The 19561-nt window shown below is 34.9% G+C and overlaps 2 protein-coding genes across 2 annotated transcripts; both read left to right on the top strand.

Annotated features, from left to right (window-relative positions):
* The first annotated feature begins 6132 nt into the window (after positions 1-6132).
* On the top strand, positions 6133-7031 carry LOC140824709 (protein MIZU-KUSSEI 1-like). The gene has a single exon (XM_073186253.1). The coding sequence runs from the start codon at positions 6149-6151 to the stop codon at positions 6914-6916; it is 768 nt and encodes a 255-aa protein (XP_073042354.1). The 5' UTR covers positions 6133-6148; the 3' UTR covers positions 6917-7031.
* A 10085-nt stretch (positions 7032-17116) lies between these two features.
* LOC140824313 (uncharacterized) lies at positions 17117-18034 on the top strand. The gene has a single exon (XM_073185914.1). The coding sequence runs from the start codon at positions 17117-17119 to the stop codon at positions 18032-18034; it is 918 nt and encodes a 305-aa protein (XP_073042015.1).
* Positions 18035-19561: the final 1527 nt, after the last annotated feature.

Genomic DNA, 19561 nt, shown 5'->3' with positions numbered 1-19561 from the left:
GATCGAGTGTGCTAGTGCCTTTGAAGGCATTTCGAACACTTTATTCTACAATGAGCTGCAATAGCTCTTGTTCTAAGAATGTTAACACCAATGAATTAAATCGAGTTTGGTTTAAAACCAAGCGGAAGAAACTCGAAGTAATTCTTCGTGAAGAAGGCTGTTATATTAGAAAACATTTTAACTCATATCAACTGAATAATCGAAAAAAGTATTTTAGTTTTTTCATTCATCAGTTCAGTTATGGTGACAATTGAACTGACGGATACTCTAACTGATCCAAACAGTTTTAAAACAGCAGTTAATCAGTTAAATACACAAGATGTGTTTATGGATGTTCGGAAACTTCAACTGCTCCTTTGTCACCTCTTCTACCGCATCGGGTAGGATTCACTAGAAGACATTGATTTATACAACACTTTGTACAAACCACTCAGCTAGGACTTACACTACTGCCTAAACTGAACTCGTAGCTATGACTGAAGGCAGCACCTACCTGCTAACACTTTTTTAACGTCTATGTGTCAAAGACTACATACAAAAGTTTAACGTCTTTGTGCAAGACTGTATTTGAGTGGTTGAGAGTGACACACTGAGGGAAATAAGCTTCAAGACTAAGCAGATAACACGTTAAAGTGTCTCTCTGGGCTGATTGCTTCTGAAAGCTGATGTGCAATGTGCGTGCCCTTTCTTTTTTCTCTTGTTTTCGTTGAATCTTTTTGTTTTTGCATATCGTTCTTTTTCTTCTACTTCTTCTTATTGAGTCTTCACTGATCTTCTCTTTATATAGGCGGGAAAACTGACGTACAGTGAGACTCATTTATTGTATCAATTGCATCTTGAATTCGTTTCTTGGACTTTGTGTCTCGACTTTCCGACTGCCCTTTTGAAATGTTTTGTCTTTAATGCTCTGATGCAACGTCCATTATTTTCCTTTGACTGGACAATGCTTTGTACATTCATGCACAGCTGGAATCCACTGAAAGAATTTGTCTTCATCTACAACTGAAAGATTCTGACTGATGCTCCGAACTGGTAATCTGAACTGATATTCAGTTGGGCTGGTGAAATCAGTTGACTCGTCAGTTGAACTGATTTCACTCTCGTTCATTGAACTGATCATCCAGGTTTCTTCATCAGTTGAACACTCCTTTGGCTGGCCAAGCTTCCGAGGTTCTCCTGCTGAACCACCTATCAGCTGGACAATCAGCTGGACTGCTCGATTGACGTAATCAGTTAGACTGATTCAGTTTGTGCGATTAGTTGGGTCTTCAGCTTGTGATTTAAACATCTCGTGAATGATCCTAGATTCTGCACACTAAGATATATTATTAGTAACACAAATTAACAAGTTTTGTTATCATCAAAATCAAGATTGCGAACTTGAAAAGTTCCAACAAGAATGTATCGGAACATAACCTAATCAGATCTTATCGAACAGAACACATTATAATGGTCAAGGATCATCCTTGATATTGGGTCCCTCTAGAGACTTTCCCTATAAACGGGCTCTCTCTTGGGCCTTTTCCCAGTATCCGGGCTCCCTATGGAGCCTTTTCTTATTGACAGGATTTTTCTTGGGCCTTTTCCCTCACAGATTTTCCCGATTTGCTATTATTAGAATCATATCAAATAAACTTATCATTTGGGATGAAGCAGAAAGATCGAACAGAGCAAATCGGAACAAAACAAATAGAACGAATCATAAAAATATGCATAACAAAGAGTATAACAATACATATGGAAGCAAACATATAGTAATCGATTGAAATTTAAAACATACATAAATATTTAAAACATATATAATCCCACTTACAGTAATTCAAAGGTGTGATTCGAACTTGATTGAAGTTGGGACAGACCTAGGATGAACTCGAATAGGTCGTGTGTATTGTTTTGTACAGCACCTTGAACAAGTTTTGGACGCGGTCTTGGGGCAGGGAAATGCCTTAAAATTCTGGCTAGAAACTACACAAGCTTGACTAGGAACACACGATTTCTGTTGCTCTAGGTAGACTTGATCATAACTAGTTTGGTGCCTGACTGCTTCCCGAACTCTTGGTTCTCGGTTGGGCACTACTTGGCTCGAATTCAGGTAGATAAATGGAGAGAAAGACACTTTGAAATTGTTGTCTAGATGTTGTACGAACTCGACTAGTCACTCACGAACACGACAACTTCTTGTTCGAAGAGGTCTGACTAGTGTGGTTCGATCGATTGTGATCAACTGTGAAAAATATTACCCTGACAATAGATTGGTTGCTGTTTGAAAATCGGCTGAAAAATCTTGGATGCGGCAGCACAATGGTGCTCGATTCTTGGTGTTCTTTGAAGGCTCTTTGGTGTAGCATTTTTCAGTCCATTTTGAGGTCTTTATAAGGCTAGGGTTTGGCTGAAATACTGCAGGTATCCCCTAATTAAATTGTTTTCTTGTTATCCAAAACTTCCCAAGTTCGATGCCTCCCCATCCAGGGTCATCTTGATAAGCTTAAAAGTTAGTTATTGCATCATAATGGTGTCCAAATATTTTAGCTTATATTAGTGGCTGCAAAAGAGTCCTTTAGAGCAGTATGTGTTGAGCTTATTTGAGCTAAATTTTCAAGTTCATGAGCTAAGGATTTTCTTATCCGAGCGGCAACACTTGGGTCCTTGCGGCTTTGCATCATATCGATTTCTTTTGAGTTAACTCCACGAGATTTATGAAGTGATTTGCTTCAAAAATCCAAGTCCTTGCACATAGATTCTATAAGCTCTTTCTCTCCTTACAAATCAAGTTCTCGGCAACATTGATTAGAAGTTCAACTGCAAGTCTGACAATATAACACTTTTGATTAATAAAAAAAAAACGTTGGAAATTTTTATTAGTCAACCAAAATCATAAGTCAGCCATTTGATTTTGATTAAGAATCAAAAGCAAGCCTTGAACTTTTGATTGGTCAAGCAAAATCAAATGTCTCGGCCACTTCTATTGTAGTTCACGGCCAAGCCCTTCCACCACTGTCATACGTCGTCGATGCCAGCCATCGCATAACCTGTCCTCGTCCGATGATTTCATTTCAACGCAAATTTCTTCTATATTATCTAGTGTGAATTAGAAGAAGAATCCAGCAGTTGATCGCGAATCTAATTAAGCAATTGCAGAACGTCATTATTTCCAATTTATTGTTCATATGAATTTACAAAAAGGATTATTCCGTTTAAAATATGGAATATTTTAATGTTCGGCATCTTAGAACGTAAAAATTGTAAGAGTTGGTGCTCGGAAAGCCAACTTGTGGCTCCAGCTTTATTGACTATGATGTAAAACAATTTTTATTTTAATAATTTTTTACGATTTCATTCGATTATGACATTATACTTTATATGTATATCTATGCAAATTGCATAGTTAAAGTCTTTGAATGTATAATAAGTACCAAGTAAGACACCACAACGGTGGTTCTGTTCTTGGAAGAGTTCCAATCAAGACACCACAGTGGATTCAACCAATGAGGGCCGAATACATAGTTGCATTGGCAGCAACAAAAGATGGTGTTTGGATGAGGAATTTCATCCAAGAGTTGGGTGTCATTCCTCATGCAGTTGATCCAGTCCCGGTTTACTGTGACAACACTGGTGCCAGTTGCGCAAGCGAAGGAACCGATGTCTAATCAGCGATCCAAACATATACTGAGAAATTTCCACATAATCCAAGAGATTGTGGGAAGATGAGACATATCGGTAGAGAGTGTCGCCTCCACAGATAACGTTGTTGATCCACTGACGAAGCCCTTGACTGAAACATTGTTTGAGAAGCATCGCAAAACAATGGGTCTAAGATCTATGGGTAGTTAGTTATAGGGCAAGTGGGAGATTGTTAGAGTAGGTTCCCGGCAAGCCAACTTGTGGCTCCGGTTTTATTTATTTTGATGTAAAAAAATATTTATTTAAATAATATTTTACGATTGCATTCGATTATGACATTATACTTTATTTGCTTACCCATGTAAGCCGTATAGATAAAGTCCTTGAATATACAATAGGTATCATGAGGTTTTCTTTGCAATGTAAGATCGTGAAACTCATTAAGAAGTGTATCGTTTATTATAGACATGTTCATAGTCGAATCAGTAGCCTAAAACAATGATAAAGGTCACTCGAGCTTGAGACTAGCATCTGTTGTGTAAACGTCATGTTTCATTGGCAAGGACATGGAGATATCCATTCACACATATGGCTGATCATATGATGATGCACTGAACAACTCTCCCTCGGACTGTCCAAGTGGTTCTCACTTATGAAGTGGAATAGTCTGCAGTTATGGTTGTACAACATTAGTCCTTTGACCCAGGACAATGTAGAGGCTATACGTACTAGCATGCACTTTGATCCATTTACCGACTCTATAGAGGGTCATCAGATGGCGATGTTGGTGTAGTTTCGAGATACGTAAGAGCAAATACATTGTAGTTGAGGATTCACTGTTCGCCTATGGGTGAAGATATCCTATGCGATCTGATGAGTTAATACTGCAAGGAGTCTCTGGACAAAGCGAGAAATGTGCTTTAGGAAAAGATGTTTTCCTAGTTGCATATATCATGCCACTATTAACACTCAAATATAAATCACATCGTTTCATATATAACTCTTGATATACCAATAGTTGCATATTCGATCGGGATATATGTGTTGAAAGGACCGTACTGTATGTTAACTATGACTAAAGGTTCTTGCAGGTACTATCAGTGATACCTAGGGGATCATGGGCGATACTACTAGACGTTCTTACCATAATTTGATGGGTGCAATAAAAATTGAGTTCTGACATTCTTTATCAAGGATTTGATGAAAAAATGGGGTTAACTAGAGTAAACCTAAATATGAATAAATTTTATTCTGAATCACATGCATATGTGAACTCATGGCTAGATGTATCCCCAAACCATTTATGGTCACACAAGTATCGGATTCTGTGTTCCCGTTGAGATAGTCAAATTTCAAAGAGAATTTGACGACTATAATTTGGTGGAGATCAAACAAGAAGCTTATAAAGGAGTTTATGAGTTGTTTCCATAAGATGGAAAAATGAAAGTTAGCATGATTACTAAATAAGAAAGGAGAGTGAAAATGCTTGTTTTGGAAGGAATTCACTATAACTGGCAGCTGCCAAATATAGTAAGGGAAAACTTTGACCTTCGAAATTTCGATTTTCATGATATGAACAAAACTTGTATCCTTCATCGATGGTCTCGTATCGTTGATCGGAGTTATAATGAGTTCGAAATCATTTATTTAGTGAGTTTGGAATTTACTAATTAAATGTTTGTTATTATTATTTAAATTATAGGTATTTTTCGGTCGAGTGGGAAATTGTTACAATTAGATATCGAACCAGAACTCGATTTTAGATTTTTCATTATCCATCGGTAGGGTTGTCGAGATCTTATCAACAAAAGATTATTGGTAGAAATCAAGTTTAATTTGGAAAAGAGGTAAAAGTATAGGTACGTACTCGACGTGAGGATCACCACGAAGTGACCAATTAATGTATTCTCGCCTTTTATGGTAATATTTCTCTTTTAAAAAAATTGCTTCGAAATATTATACAAGCCAAATTGTTGTATTGTTCCACACTTTGGTCTCTAAAGCATATAATGCTGTTTTAATTCGTTGATCAGTTTTGAATGCACTTCATTATAAATTTCATACCTTAATTAATTTATATTTGCTTCTGAGCTATGGAAATTAACAACATAAAAATAACAAATTAATATGTTGAACGTTGATCAGATGAGCTAAAAGTTATTGACGTAAATATATAATTTAAACTTACATTAATTACGATGAATTTTTTTTCTCCAGATTAAATTTCTGAAAATGTTAGCTTAGTGAAATATTTTATTATCTAAATATAAGTATTTAGCCAAGTAAATGAAGCATATAGTTGCCAAAAATAAGCAAAACATTTGCAACAATCCATTGAATTTATTTTAAATTTAAAAATTTCCACCAACCTAGAAAATAAAAAAGAATAAAAAAAGTCAACAAAAAACGTGCTTCCCTCAAAGCACAATTTGATAAACACGATATGAAAACACACCTTAAATACCAATACCCATATATGTAACGTATAACATGCCGCTCCTATATTTTCCATTTCCCAAATCGCAAAATGCCAACACCAAGACTCAAAACTCCGACGCCCCGCAACCATTCTCCTCCGCTCCACACAACGGCATCGAACGCGGTGGCACCGGACCAATCACCGACCAGACCTCAAGTCTCCCTCCAACCAGCCTCCAACAAAAAGGCTCAGTCAAAATCCACCAAACTTTTCCGGCGAGTCAAGTCACTTTTTCGGTCATTCCCTGTGATCAACCCGCCATGCAAGATGCCGGTGCCCATCCACACTAACCGGATGCACGACGGCCACCTCCACGGCGGAAAGCAGATGACTGGAACCCTCTTCGGCCACCGAAAATCCCGTGTAAATCTATCCATCCAAGAAAACTCGAAATGCTTACCAATTCTTGTGCTTGAGCTTTCCATTCAAACAGGAAAGCTTCTGCAAGATATGGGATTAGGGCTCGTGAGAATCGCTCTCGAGTGCGAAAAAAACCATTCAGAGAAGGTCAAGCTTCTGGCAGAGCCCATCTGGACGATGTACTGTAATGGGAGGAAAGTCGGGTATGCTGTGAAGAGAGAGCCGACGGATGATGATTTGAAAGTGATGAAAATGCTGCATGCGGTGTCTATGGGAGCCGGAGTTCTGCCGGGAAACGACGATGAGACTGGGGCGGCAGCGGCGGAGGGTGAGCTGACATATATGCGGGCTTACTTTGAGAGGATGGTGGGGTCGAAGGACTCGGAAACTTATTACATGATGAATCCAGATGGGAATAGCGGACCTGAACTCAGCATCTTCTTTGTAAGAGTTTGATTTTATTTCTTCTTTTTTGGTTTCTTAGCTAGAGGAATTAAATTGCATGTATCTTGAAAACAATTTATTGCGCATTGTAAAGTGATCATTCATTTTTATGAAGCCTAACTTTTTAGTCTGTTTCTTTTCTATTTCTGATTATTTCAATGAATCTTAAATATATTGATTACTTTGATCCGCAGGTTTGTTTCATTTTAGTGTTGGTCAATTTTAGGGATGTAAACGATCCAAACCAAACCAAACAGTATCAGACTTGAGCTTGATTTGTTTAAAACTGTTTGAGGCTCGAGCTCGATTCGAGCTTCTATTATCAGGCTCGAGTTTGGTTTGTATTGAAATTACTGAGCTCAGTTAAAAGCTCGAGCTCGGCTCGTTAAAAGCTCGTTTATCATGTTAATCAAGCCAGGCTCGAGCTCGGCTCGTTAAAAGCTCGTTTAACATGTTTAACAATCCTGGCTCGAGCTTGATTCATTAATAGCTCGTTTAACATGTTTAACAATCCTGGCTTGAGCTCGTCTCGTTTTCGAGCTCGATAAACATAGAATGGAGCTCGAGTTTGAGTTTGAATCGAGCTTGTTAAAAATTAAATATATCTAAAAAAATTTCAAATCAGACATAAAAATGTAAATTCATTCATAAATAACCAAAACGACACAAATAAGAGAAAAAAAAACATAAATAAGTATATTATTGAACATTCCAAAATCATGTTTGTGAGCCACCTAAACGAGCCGAGTTCGAGTTCGAGTATGAGCCACCTAAACGAGCCGAGCTCGAGCTCGAGCTCACGAGCCTATTATCAAACATGTTTGCGAACTCACGAGCCGAATATCCTTAGGCTTGAGCTTGGTTTGATTAAATTTTCGAGCTCAAAATCGAGCTTGGGCTTGGTTTGATATGATTAACAAACAAACTCAAACGAACTTTTTATCTAGCCGAGCTTCGAATAGCTCGCAAACCGTTTGGTTCATTTACATCCCTAGTCATTTTTGTTGTTGTTTATCTTTTAATTTTAGTCAATTTTCATATGAGTTGTTAGCGTATCATATCAACGTCATGTCGACGTTAGTATCAAAATTAAAAAGACTAAAATTGCAATAAGTAAATTAACAAAAATATATAACATATTAATATTAAATTAGATAATATAGATTATTGAAATCGTAAATAGAAATATATAAGAGTAAAAGTGTTTTCTCTAATAAATATGGGCTACTTAACAATAATTAGTATTTAATTAACTAATTTCTTTCATAGTAATACAAAAATATTATTTCAGGTGACTATTTAGATTAAACTGACTAGAAATAATAGTTGTTAGTAGGAAAATTAACTATAGAAATGTATCAATAATCAATTTAGGGGATTTTATCGTGATTGTACGAGGATTAGATAGTTAATTGTAGTTTAATGTGTGAATATTTTGGTCTTAGTTCTTTAACTTGAATTTGAATTTTTCCTCAGTATTAACTACATTAAGTTTGACATATTGGCAAATTTTTGTTGTTTTATTTATTTAGATTTAATATTTTACCTTATTTCATTTAATCAATTTAATCTAGCTAAAGTTATATAACCCAAATTCTAATAAGAGAACAAATCAACTCCAAATTTAATATGATATATTTAATTTGATTTAGTACATTTACTAGTCCCAAGTGATGGACAACCCGCCAATGGATTTAGACTCAAAAAATTCAAACTTTGCAGCGCTTGTTTACAAGCCCACATTTGAAATTTGAAAGAGCATTTTGACACATGTTACAATAACACCGTTCTCGTTTAGATTCTTTTTGTTAGATTATGTTTTATATTCCGCTCTTGTAAAGCATTTTGTTATTTTGGAGTTATAAAGAAATATTCCATTTCATGAAATAAATAGACTTGTTTGGAAATTTTATACTTCTGAGACTTATTGTTTATGATTGTATGATTATTAAATAACGCTGATATCATGCATCGATCTCAATAAAATTTAAGTGGTATCAAAACTGCAAGATTCATAATCTGGTTGGAAGAAGTTCAGACACGTTAGTGTTTATTTTAGTATTAAGTTGCACAGAGATGTGCTTAAGCGCGGTCTACGAGGCGCCTCAACGCCAGAAATTCGAGCTAAAGACGCCTTAGTGATGCCAAAAAGCGCCTTAGAGCCATAAATTCGAGCCCCGGACAACTAAGGGCCCTCGAAAAGTGCCTCAACGCCAAAAATTCGAGATACATGTGTATTAGCTCCTAGGTATTTTTTCATATTTGGAAATTCTTTTAGAGCTCATAATTTTGCGTAAAAAATTCAGAACTTGATTCTATAAAATATTTTGGAAACCTTATGATGTAGGCTTTGCATTAGTATCAAAATCTCCGAACTTTTCATTTTTGTAAAATTTCTCGAAAAATCTTGTTCAACCCGTTTATTGTACTATTTGTCGAATTTTTATCGAATTTAACGAAAATGATGAGTATTGCCGTATTGGGAATATACATATCAAAGATAAGTTGACTTAAGCATTCGACTTACGATGAGATTTGACTCGGGAGGAACAAAAATTTATTTATGAAAAACTACTAGGTGAAAATATGATATAATAATTATATAATTGTTGTGAAAAAGTAAAAATTTATGGTAAAAAGTAAAAATCTCAAACTCTCAAAATTTACCAAACTACACACTTTATAATATTTTTCTCTCTACTCAATTGTGATTTTCTTCACAAATGAGAGATCTATTTATAGAGTTTCTTTACACATAATCCAAAAATAAAATTCATCATCACCTACATCATCACACACTAATTTTCAATAATTACAACTCTTATTTTCAACATTCAAATATTCAACATTCAAATATTCAATACACACATTTTAAATTTTTTTTCAACACTCCCCCTTGTGATGATGATCATGATACGATGATGTCTTCATTACGTGTTTTTGTACTGCCTCGTTAAAAACCTTACTAGGAAAAACCCATTGGGATAAAAACCATAGTAAGGAAAAAAGAGTGCAGTCACGTAAACTCCCCCTCATGTTGACACGAACAATTCTTCACAAATTTCGTAGATTGCGCATCCCAATATTATATATGTGCTTTCTGAATATTGACGTAGGAAGCGCCTTTGTGAAGAGATCTGATGAATTTTCACTTGATTGAATGTGACGAACATCAATACATTTATTCTTCTCAAGCTCCTTGGTGAATGCGAAGAACTTAGGAGGAATATGTTTAGTTCTGTCGCTTTTTATGTATCCTTCTTTCATTTGAGCAACATATGCAGCATTATCTTCATATAGTATCACAGGCTTCTCATCGAATGATAATCCGCATGAGATTGGATATGTTGGGTCATTGATTTTAACCACACACATTCACGACTTGCTTCATGTAGTGCAATAATCTCGGCATGATTTGATGAAGTTGTTACGAACGTTTGTTTCTGTGAACGCCAAGATATTGCAGTGCCTCCACGAGTAAATACATATCCAGTTTGGGAACGTGCCTTGTGTGGATCAGATAAGTATCCAGCATCGGCATAACCAATTATACTTGGATTAGCATCTTTTGAATACAAAAGTCCCAAGTCTGTCGTTCCTCGTAGATAACGGAATATATGTTTAATTCCGTTCCAGTGTCTCTTTGTTGGATATGTGCTAAATCTTGCCAATAAATTTACGGCAAAAGATATATCAGGCCTTGTACAATTTGTAAGGTACATAAGGGCACCGATGGCACTTAGATATGGTACTTTTGGACCAAGAATATCTTCATCATCTTCACATGGACGGAATGAATCCTTTTCTATGTTTAATGATCTAACAACCATTGGAGTACTTAAAGGATTTGATTTATCCATATTAAAATGTTTAAGGATCTTTTCTGTATAATTTGTCTGGTAAACAAACATTCCACATTCATTTTGTTCAATTTGTGAACCCAGACAATACTTGGTTTTTCCAAGATCCTTCATTTCAAATTCTTCCTTCAAGTATGACACAACTTCTTGAATTTCCTTATTCGTTCCAATGATGTTTAAATCATCAACATATACAGCAATAATTACGCATCCGGTTGTTGTTTTCTTAATGAAAACACAAGGGCATATTGAATTATTTACATATCCCTTTTTCATCAAGTGATCACTTAGTCGATTATGCCACATTCGACCTGATTGCTTTAACCCATATAATGATTTTTGTAATTTCACATAATAACATTCCCTGGGTTTTGAACTTTGTGCTTCATGCATCTTAAATCCTTCAGGGATTTTCATATAAATATTACAATCAAGTGATCCATATAAGTAAGCTGTAACAACATCCATAAGACGAATTTCTAGATTTTCAGATATCGCCAAGCTAATCAAATATCGAAACGTAATTGCATCCATCAAAGGAGAATACGTTTCTTCATAATCAATTCCAAGCCTTTGAGAAAAACCTTGTGCAACAAGTCGAGCTTTATATCTTACTATTTCATTTTTCTCATTTCGCTTTCGAATAAAAACCCATTTGTATCCAACAGGTTTTACACCTTCAGGTGTAAGGACTATAGGTCCAAAAACATTACGTTTGTTTAGCGAATCTAATTCAACCTGGATGGCTTCTTTCCATTTTATCCATTCCTACCGATTTTTACATTCACCAAAAGATTTTGGTTCATGATCTTCGTTATCATTTATGATGTCGATTGCCACATTATAAGAAAAGATATCATCAATTTCATCTATATCTTTTCGGTTCCATATTTTTCCAGTATTAATGTAATTGATAGAGATTTCATGATTCTCGTCAGTTTGTGGTTCTGACAGAACATTTTCATCATCATGTGTTTCTTCAGGAACATCATTCTCTATTTTGTGATCATCATGTGTTTCTTCAGAAATATCATTCTTTATTTTGTGATCATCGTGTTTCTCTATGAATTTTCTTTTTCGAGGATTTTTATCCTTGGAACCGACTGGCCTTCCACGCTTCAGGCGTTTAATGACATCATGAGTATCTTCCATTTGTTTCTTTAGAATTTCAATTCGAGCAGGGGCATTTGCAGCATGTATATATGATTTAGTTACCCCTTTTGTGTCTGCAAATGCATCTGGTATTTGATTTGCTATTCTTTGCAAGTGTACAATTTGTTGTACATCTTTTTCACATTGTTTTGTTCTTGGATCCAGATGTAACAATGATGATACATACCATGTAATTTCCTTTTCGGTATGTTTCTGTTCTCCCCCTAACATTGGAAAGATTTCCTCATTAAAATGACAATCAGCAAAACGTGCTGTGAACACGTCGCCTGTCTGAGGTTCAAGATATCGAATGATTGATGGACTATCATAACCGATATAAATTCCAACCTTTCTTTGAGGTCCCATTTTCTTTCGTTGTGGTGGTGCAATAGGCACATACACCATACATCCAAAAATTCTCAGATGAGAAATGTCTGGTTCTTTACCAAATGCAAGCTGTAATGGGGAGTATTTATGATATGCACTTGGTCTGATGCGAATTAATGAAGCAGCATGTAAAATTGCATGTCCCCATATAGAAATAGGGAGCTTTGTTTTCATAATCATTGGTCTAGCAATCATTTGCAGACGTTTAATCAATGATTCAGCCAATCCATTCTGTGTATGTACATGAGCAACAGGATGCTCAACAATGATTCCCATAGACATACAATAATCATTAAAAGTCTGAGAAGTAAATTCACCAGCATTATCAAGTCTAATTTTCTTGATTGTATAATCGGGAAACTGATTCCTCAATTTTATTATTTGAGCAAGTAATCTTGCAAATGCAACATTTCGAGTTGACAATAAACATACAATGTGACCATCTGCTGGAGGCATCAATCAATACCATAAAGTATCTGAATGGTCCACATGGTGGATGGATTGGTCCACAAATATCACCCTGAATACGTTCAAGAAACATTGGTGATTCAGTTTGGATTTTGACTGGTGATGGTCTTATTATAAGTTTTCCAAGAGAGCATGCTTTACATTGAAACTTATTATTCTGAAAGATCTTCTGGTCTTTCAGTGGATGACCATGTGTATTTTCTATAATTCTTCGCATCATTGTTGAACCAGGATGTCCCAATCGATCATGCCAATTGGTTAATATCGAAGAATTATCAACTACCATGTTTGATTCAATGGGACTTATATGTGTATAATGCAATCCAGTAGGGAGCATTGGTAGTTTTTCAATCACATATTTCTTTCCTGATTTATATGTGATAAGACACATATATTTCTCATTCCCTTCATTTATTGTTTGAGTATCATACCCATGGGAATATATATCATTAAAACTCAACAAATTTCTTTTCGATTGTGGTGAATATAAAGCATCATTGATCAAAAATTTTGTACCATTAGGTAACAAAAATTGTGTTTTACCACATCCTTTAATCAAGTCTACAGGACCTGATATTGTATTCACCGTTGTTTTTGTTGGTTTTAGTTCCAAGAAATATCTTTTATCTCGGAGGATAGTGTGCGCTGTACCACTATCGGGAATGCAAACTTCAGCTTTGCTCATAACATTTTCCATATTTGAACTTCAAAAAAATATGCAATGAAATAAATTACTGGCAATATATATTTAAATATAACACATATCATAATTATACAATAAAACATTATTCTATGAATACATGAAAAATAAATTATTGTACATTTATATTCTACCATTATATTGTTCATTTTCAGAGAAATCGTTGAGAAAATCTGCAGCATCAATATTGTTCATTTCTATCCCACCAACATATTGATCATTTCCAGAGAAATCATTCATAAAATCACCAGCATCAAAATGAGTTGAATCACTCAAATGGTCACTGCGTTCAGTGAAGTTGGTCTCTTTTTCTTTCCCCTTTAATGATTCTTTATAAAGTTTACAAAGGTGCTCAGGGGCTCGACAAACTTTGGACCAATGTCCTGGAGTACCACATCTGTAACAAAAACTTTCATATCTTTTTGAGTGATTCTCATTAACACTTGTATTCTCATGATGTCTTTTCTGTGGATGGTTTGGGACGTTGTTTTGAGATGAGTTATAAAAATAACTATCTCTATTATTTTCAAAACCACGGCCGCATCCACGACCACGACCAATTCCACGTCCACGTCCACGTCCACGACCTCGACCTCGACCAAAACCTTGTCTTTGAAATTGATTTTGGTTTCCAGGTTTAAATTCATTTTTACTTACAGCATTTACTTCTGGAAATGCTGTTGATCAAGTGGGTCGGGACTGATGATTTCTCATTAATAGCTCGTTGCTTTTTTTCCGCCACAAGAAGACAGGCGATGAGTTTAGAATATCTCGCGAATCCACGTACTCTATATTGTTGTTGTAGAGTAATATTTGATGCATGAAACGTGGAAAATATTTTTTCAAGCATCTCAGATTCTGTGACCTCATGTCCACAAAATTTTAATTGCGAGATTATTCTATGTATCGCCGAATTGTAATCATTGACTTTTTTTAAAGTCTTGGAATCTCAATGTATTCCATTCATCCCGGGCGGTCGGAAGTATAACTTCTCTTATATGTTCGAATCTTTCTTTTAAAGCCATGGGATTTTTTTCAGTCATATATTCACATTTCAATCCATCGTCGAGATGTCGACGCAAAAATATCATGGCTCTTGCCTTTTCTTGTGACGTGCATATACCATTTTCTTTAATGGTCTCGCTTAGACCCAATGACTTAAGATGCATTTCTACATCTAGAGTCCATGGCATATAATTCTTTCCCGTGATGTCGAGCGCAACAAATTCGAGCTTTGTTAAATTTGACATGGTGGTACTAAAAAAATTACGATACATTTTATTAGTTAATAAATATTGCAATACAAAGTAACGGATAAACAACAAGTACAAGTATTTGTAAAAATAAAGAAAACGCACGAGGAGGATATTCTCCGATAAATACAAGACTCGTGAGTATGATAACCAAAATAATTAAAAATATCCTTGAGAAAGTCATCTTCTTTTTTTCTTCGAAAAATTTGATGATGAATAATTTTTAGAGAAGAAGAGAAAGTTGGAGTGATTGAATGTGTTTGTGAGATCATATTTATAGGGCAAAAACTAGCCGTTTTTTACCATTTATGACCGTTGGTGTATAAAAAAAATAAAAGTATGTATTTGTATAATTTTATGGTAATAATATGGCATATATAATATTAGACATGTTTAAATAATTATGTATATCATATCATAATATTATAATGAGTATCATAATTTATTTTATTTAAAAACCTTAGGCTTTTATACTTGTCGTATCCCTTACCGGGAGTGTGGGATGTCGTCTTAACATCCTCCCAGTATTTATAACAAGTTTATGAAAAATTTATTTTTATTATTTCTAATAATAACATTATATTGTATATTAAATAAATACATAATAAATAAATAACAGTAAAATAAATATAATTACTTTTGTTACATTTTTCTTCTGTTTGGAGCTTGGAAAAATATGTAGGACTTTTAGAGCTTCGTGCTGATAACGTGTTGTGAAAAAATAAAAATTTATGGTAAAAAGTAAAAATATCAAACTCTCAAAATTTACCAAACTACACACTTTATAATATTTTTCTCTCTACTCAATTGTGATTTTCTTCACAAATGAGAGATCTATTTATAGAGTTTCTTTACACATAATCCAAAAATAAAATTCATCATCACCTACATCATCACACACTAATTTTCAATATTTACAACTCTTATTTTCAACATTCAAATATTCAACATTCATATATTCAATACACACATTTTAAATTATTTTTCAACAATAATAAGTTTTTTTGTATTTCAAAATAGAAGTTGATTTTTGTATCAATAGTTAACTGAGATTAAATTTATGTTCTTAAGAATGTAAGAGCTGATTTTAAATATGTAGGATCTTGAAATATATCGATTAATATTAATGTGGGAAACAATATATCCAGGTTACGAAATTTATATTATTTTGAGATAACAAGTATACTACGACCTTATATAAATAAAGTAATTTATGAGATACATGTGGGTATTGAGAAAATGGTAATACAATAAGTTTTGACTCTTCTTATGGCAGCAAGAATGGAAAAAAAAAAACTTAAATTGAGAATTAAAATACAAAGAAGTTCCTATTCGAATTGTGGACACAAAGGAGCAAGTGCTGAGATAGAGTCCAGGTACAATGCTCTAATCATATCGAAAAAAAGATACATAGGAATTAGAAGAGTAGATGTGAGAATATTTTCCTATCTTTTTTAAGAACAAGTAACATCAAATTTCGATAATGAAACTTCCAATAAAGAAGAAGAGATGTAAAGACCCAAGAATTTAGGTTCAAATAATTCAAAATGCGCGGCCCATGCTCAACTTGTTTACAATCCCATAATTGAAATTTCAAGGGCCTTTTGACACATGTTACAATTAGATTTAAACAGCCTCTTGAAGGTTGATTATTGTCCATAAAAAATTGATTTTATGGCTATAAAGAAGGTATATATATATATATAGTGATTTCATGAAATCACTTGGCCGAAGGGCCAAGTGTTTGTAAGGTAATGGGTGTCTCTTCTTTTTTGAAAAAGTGCACCACTTCATTCAAGGCTTTTCATTTTCTATAAATAGCACATCCCTCATTTTCATTCATGCTCATTTTTCTCTTCTTCTTTTTTCTCTCTAATTTAGTTCTATATGCGAATTTTAATCACTAGCGCTTAAAGTTCAAATTTTCAAGATATAAAATCTTGAGTTTGAATTTTCTAAACTTATACGCTTAATTCGAACTTTGGAATTAAATTTGAGAGTTGTCTTCTAGTTTTGAGTTTTTTAAGCATTTGCGCTTAAATCCAAGTTTTGCAAGATTTAAACTCTTGGAATTGGATTTTTAAGTTTAACGCTTAGAATTCAAAATTAGAAAGTTTGCATACCATATTGATAGCGTTCTAAACATCTCAAGTTCGTGTGGCTTTAAAATTTGTAGTGCTACTATTTTAAAGCCGTAGTTGTTGTATCTTGAGAAACGAATTGCCAACAACCGTGAGCATCGGGGCGGGACAATATCGTTTTAAGGAAAAAGAGTCAAACTCTTTCCTCGACTATTTTTCTCCTAGCCATTTGGTTCACCCATATCTATCCCCAAATTTCCCAAGTCAAAAGAATATCATACCAACAATCTTAAAACGATAGTAGAACCAAAATGGACTCAACAAGTACAACGACTCCAACTGTCCATCATGGAGAAAAACCTGAAAAGTTCCATGGTACTGATTTCAAGCGGTGGCAACAAAAAATGCTTTTCTACTTGACCACCTTGGCTTTGGCAAAATTCCTAAAAGAAGATCCGCCTACTGTGTACGAAGAAGAACAAAATACTCAAAAAAGGGCAGCCGTTGATGCATGGAATCATAGCGACTTTCTATGCAAAAACTATATCTTGAATAGACTAGACAATGCACTCTCCAATGTGTATTGTCAAGTGCAAACGGCAAAAGAATTGTGGGAGTCACTTGACAAGAAGTATAGATTTGAGGATGTCGGCTTGAAGAAATTCATTGTCGGACGATTCTTGGATTTCAAGATGATCGATTCCAAACCGATTATGACCCAAGTGCAAGAGTTACAAGTAATTCTGCAAGAAATTCATTCGGAAGGAATGAACCTTAGTGATTCATTCCAAGTGGTGGCCATGATTGAAAAGTTGCCTCCTATGTGGAAAGATTTTAAGAATTATCTCAAGCATAAACGCAAAGAGATGAATCTTGAAGACTTGATTGTGCGCCTAAGAATTGAGGAGGAGGACAGAGCATCCGAAAGGAAGGCCGGAAAGAGCAATTTTGAGGCGAAAGAAAATTTGGTGGAACAAAACTCTAGCAAGAAGAGAAAGCACCAAGGAAATGGTCCAAAGAAAGGAAAGGCCAAAAAGTTTAAAGGAAATTGTTATAATTGTGGCAAGCCTAACCATTTGGCACGAGATTGCCGAGAAAGGAAAGGTAATCAAAAGAAGCCAAGGGACCAAGTGAACATCACCGAAGATGAGAAATTGTCAAATGACATGTCGGATCTCAGGCTTTCCGCTGTTGTGTTTGAAGCCAATCTAGTGGACAATCCAAAATAATGGTTCATCGACACAGGAGCAACAAGGCATGTTTGCGCCGAAAAGGAAATGTTCTCTACCTATACCCCGATTACTGGACGACAACTCTTCATGGGTAACTCTACTACGTCAAAAATCGTGGGACTTGGAAAGGTGGTGCTCAAGATGACATCCGGCAAATAACTAACTCTTATTGATGTGCTACATGTTCCGGATATTCGAAAGAACCTTGTGTCGGGATCAGCACTTGTCAAGGCTGGATTTAGGCTGGTGTTTCATTCTAGCAAATTTGTACTATCAAAGAATGATATGTTTGTAGGAAAAGGCTATCTAGAAAAGAGTCCTTTTCAAACTAAATGCGATGAATGTACTAATGCAATAAAAGTACCAATTCTATTTACTTGGTTGAGTCGTGCGATTTATGGCATGATCGTTTGGGTCATGTAAGTTATAATTCACTACGTAAGCTAGTAAATTTAAAATTATTGTCTTCAATTGACGTAAACATAAAACACAAATGTGAGATTTGTGTAGAGGCAAAATTTACAAAGGCCTCGTTTTCCATCCGTGGAAAGAAATACAGCACCTCTAGAGTTAATTCACACTGATTTATGTGATTTGAAGTTTGTGCAAACTAGATGAGGAAAAAATTATTTCATTACTTTCATTGATGATTGCACAAAGTATTGTTATGTTTATTTGCTACGTAGCAAAGATGAGGCTCTCGAAGTGTTTAAACACTATAAGAATGAAGTTGAAAACCAATTGACTAAACGAATAAAAATTATTCGCAGTGATAGAGGTGGAGAATATGGAGCACCATTTGACGAATTTTGTTGCGAAAGTGGCATTATTCATCAAACTACTGCGCCATATTCACCACAATCAAATGGTATTGCTGAAAGGAAAAATCGCACTCTCAAAGAAATGATGAACGCAATGTTATTGAGTTCAGGATTACCCCAAAACTTGTGGGGGGAAGCAATCCTTTCAGCCAACTACATTCTTAATAAAATTCCACACAAAGTTAAGGACGAAACTCCTTACGAATTATGGAAAGGCCACAAGCCTTCTTACAAATATTTAAAAGTGTGGGGGTGTTTGGCAAAAGTTGAAGTGCCAAAACAAAAACAAGTAAAAATTGGACCTAAGACAATAGATTGCATATTTATTGGATATGCAAATAATAGTAGTGCATATCGATTTTTGGTACATAAATCTGAAATAAGCGATGTGCACGAAGGAACAATTATTGAATCAAGGAATGCTGTCTTCTTTGAAACAACATTTCCATGTAAAGAAAGTAAAGAAATAAGTTCTCGAAAAAGGACTTATGAAACTACGAGCAGTGGAGTTCAAGAAGAACAACAAGAACCACGACGTAGTAAGAGGGCTAAAACAACAAAGACTTTTGGGCCTTATTTTCTAACTTATATGTTGGAAAATGAACCAAGGACAGTTAGTGAAGCACTATCAAGTTCTGAAGCCCCCTTTTGGAAGGAGGCAATGAACAGTGAGATAGAATCTATCTTGCAAAATCATACATGG

Source organism: Primulina eburnea, chromosome 2 (assembly GCF_022965805.1).
Source record: "Primulina eburnea isolate SZY01 chromosome 2, ASM2296580v1, whole genome shotgun sequence".
Taxonomy (NCBI): domain Eukaryota; kingdom Viridiplantae; phylum Streptophyta; class Magnoliopsida; order Lamiales; family Gesneriaceae; genus Primulina; species Primulina eburnea.
The sequence above is the reverse complement of the archived record's forward strand: the minus strand, read 5'-3'. Positions and strand labels throughout refer to the sequence as shown.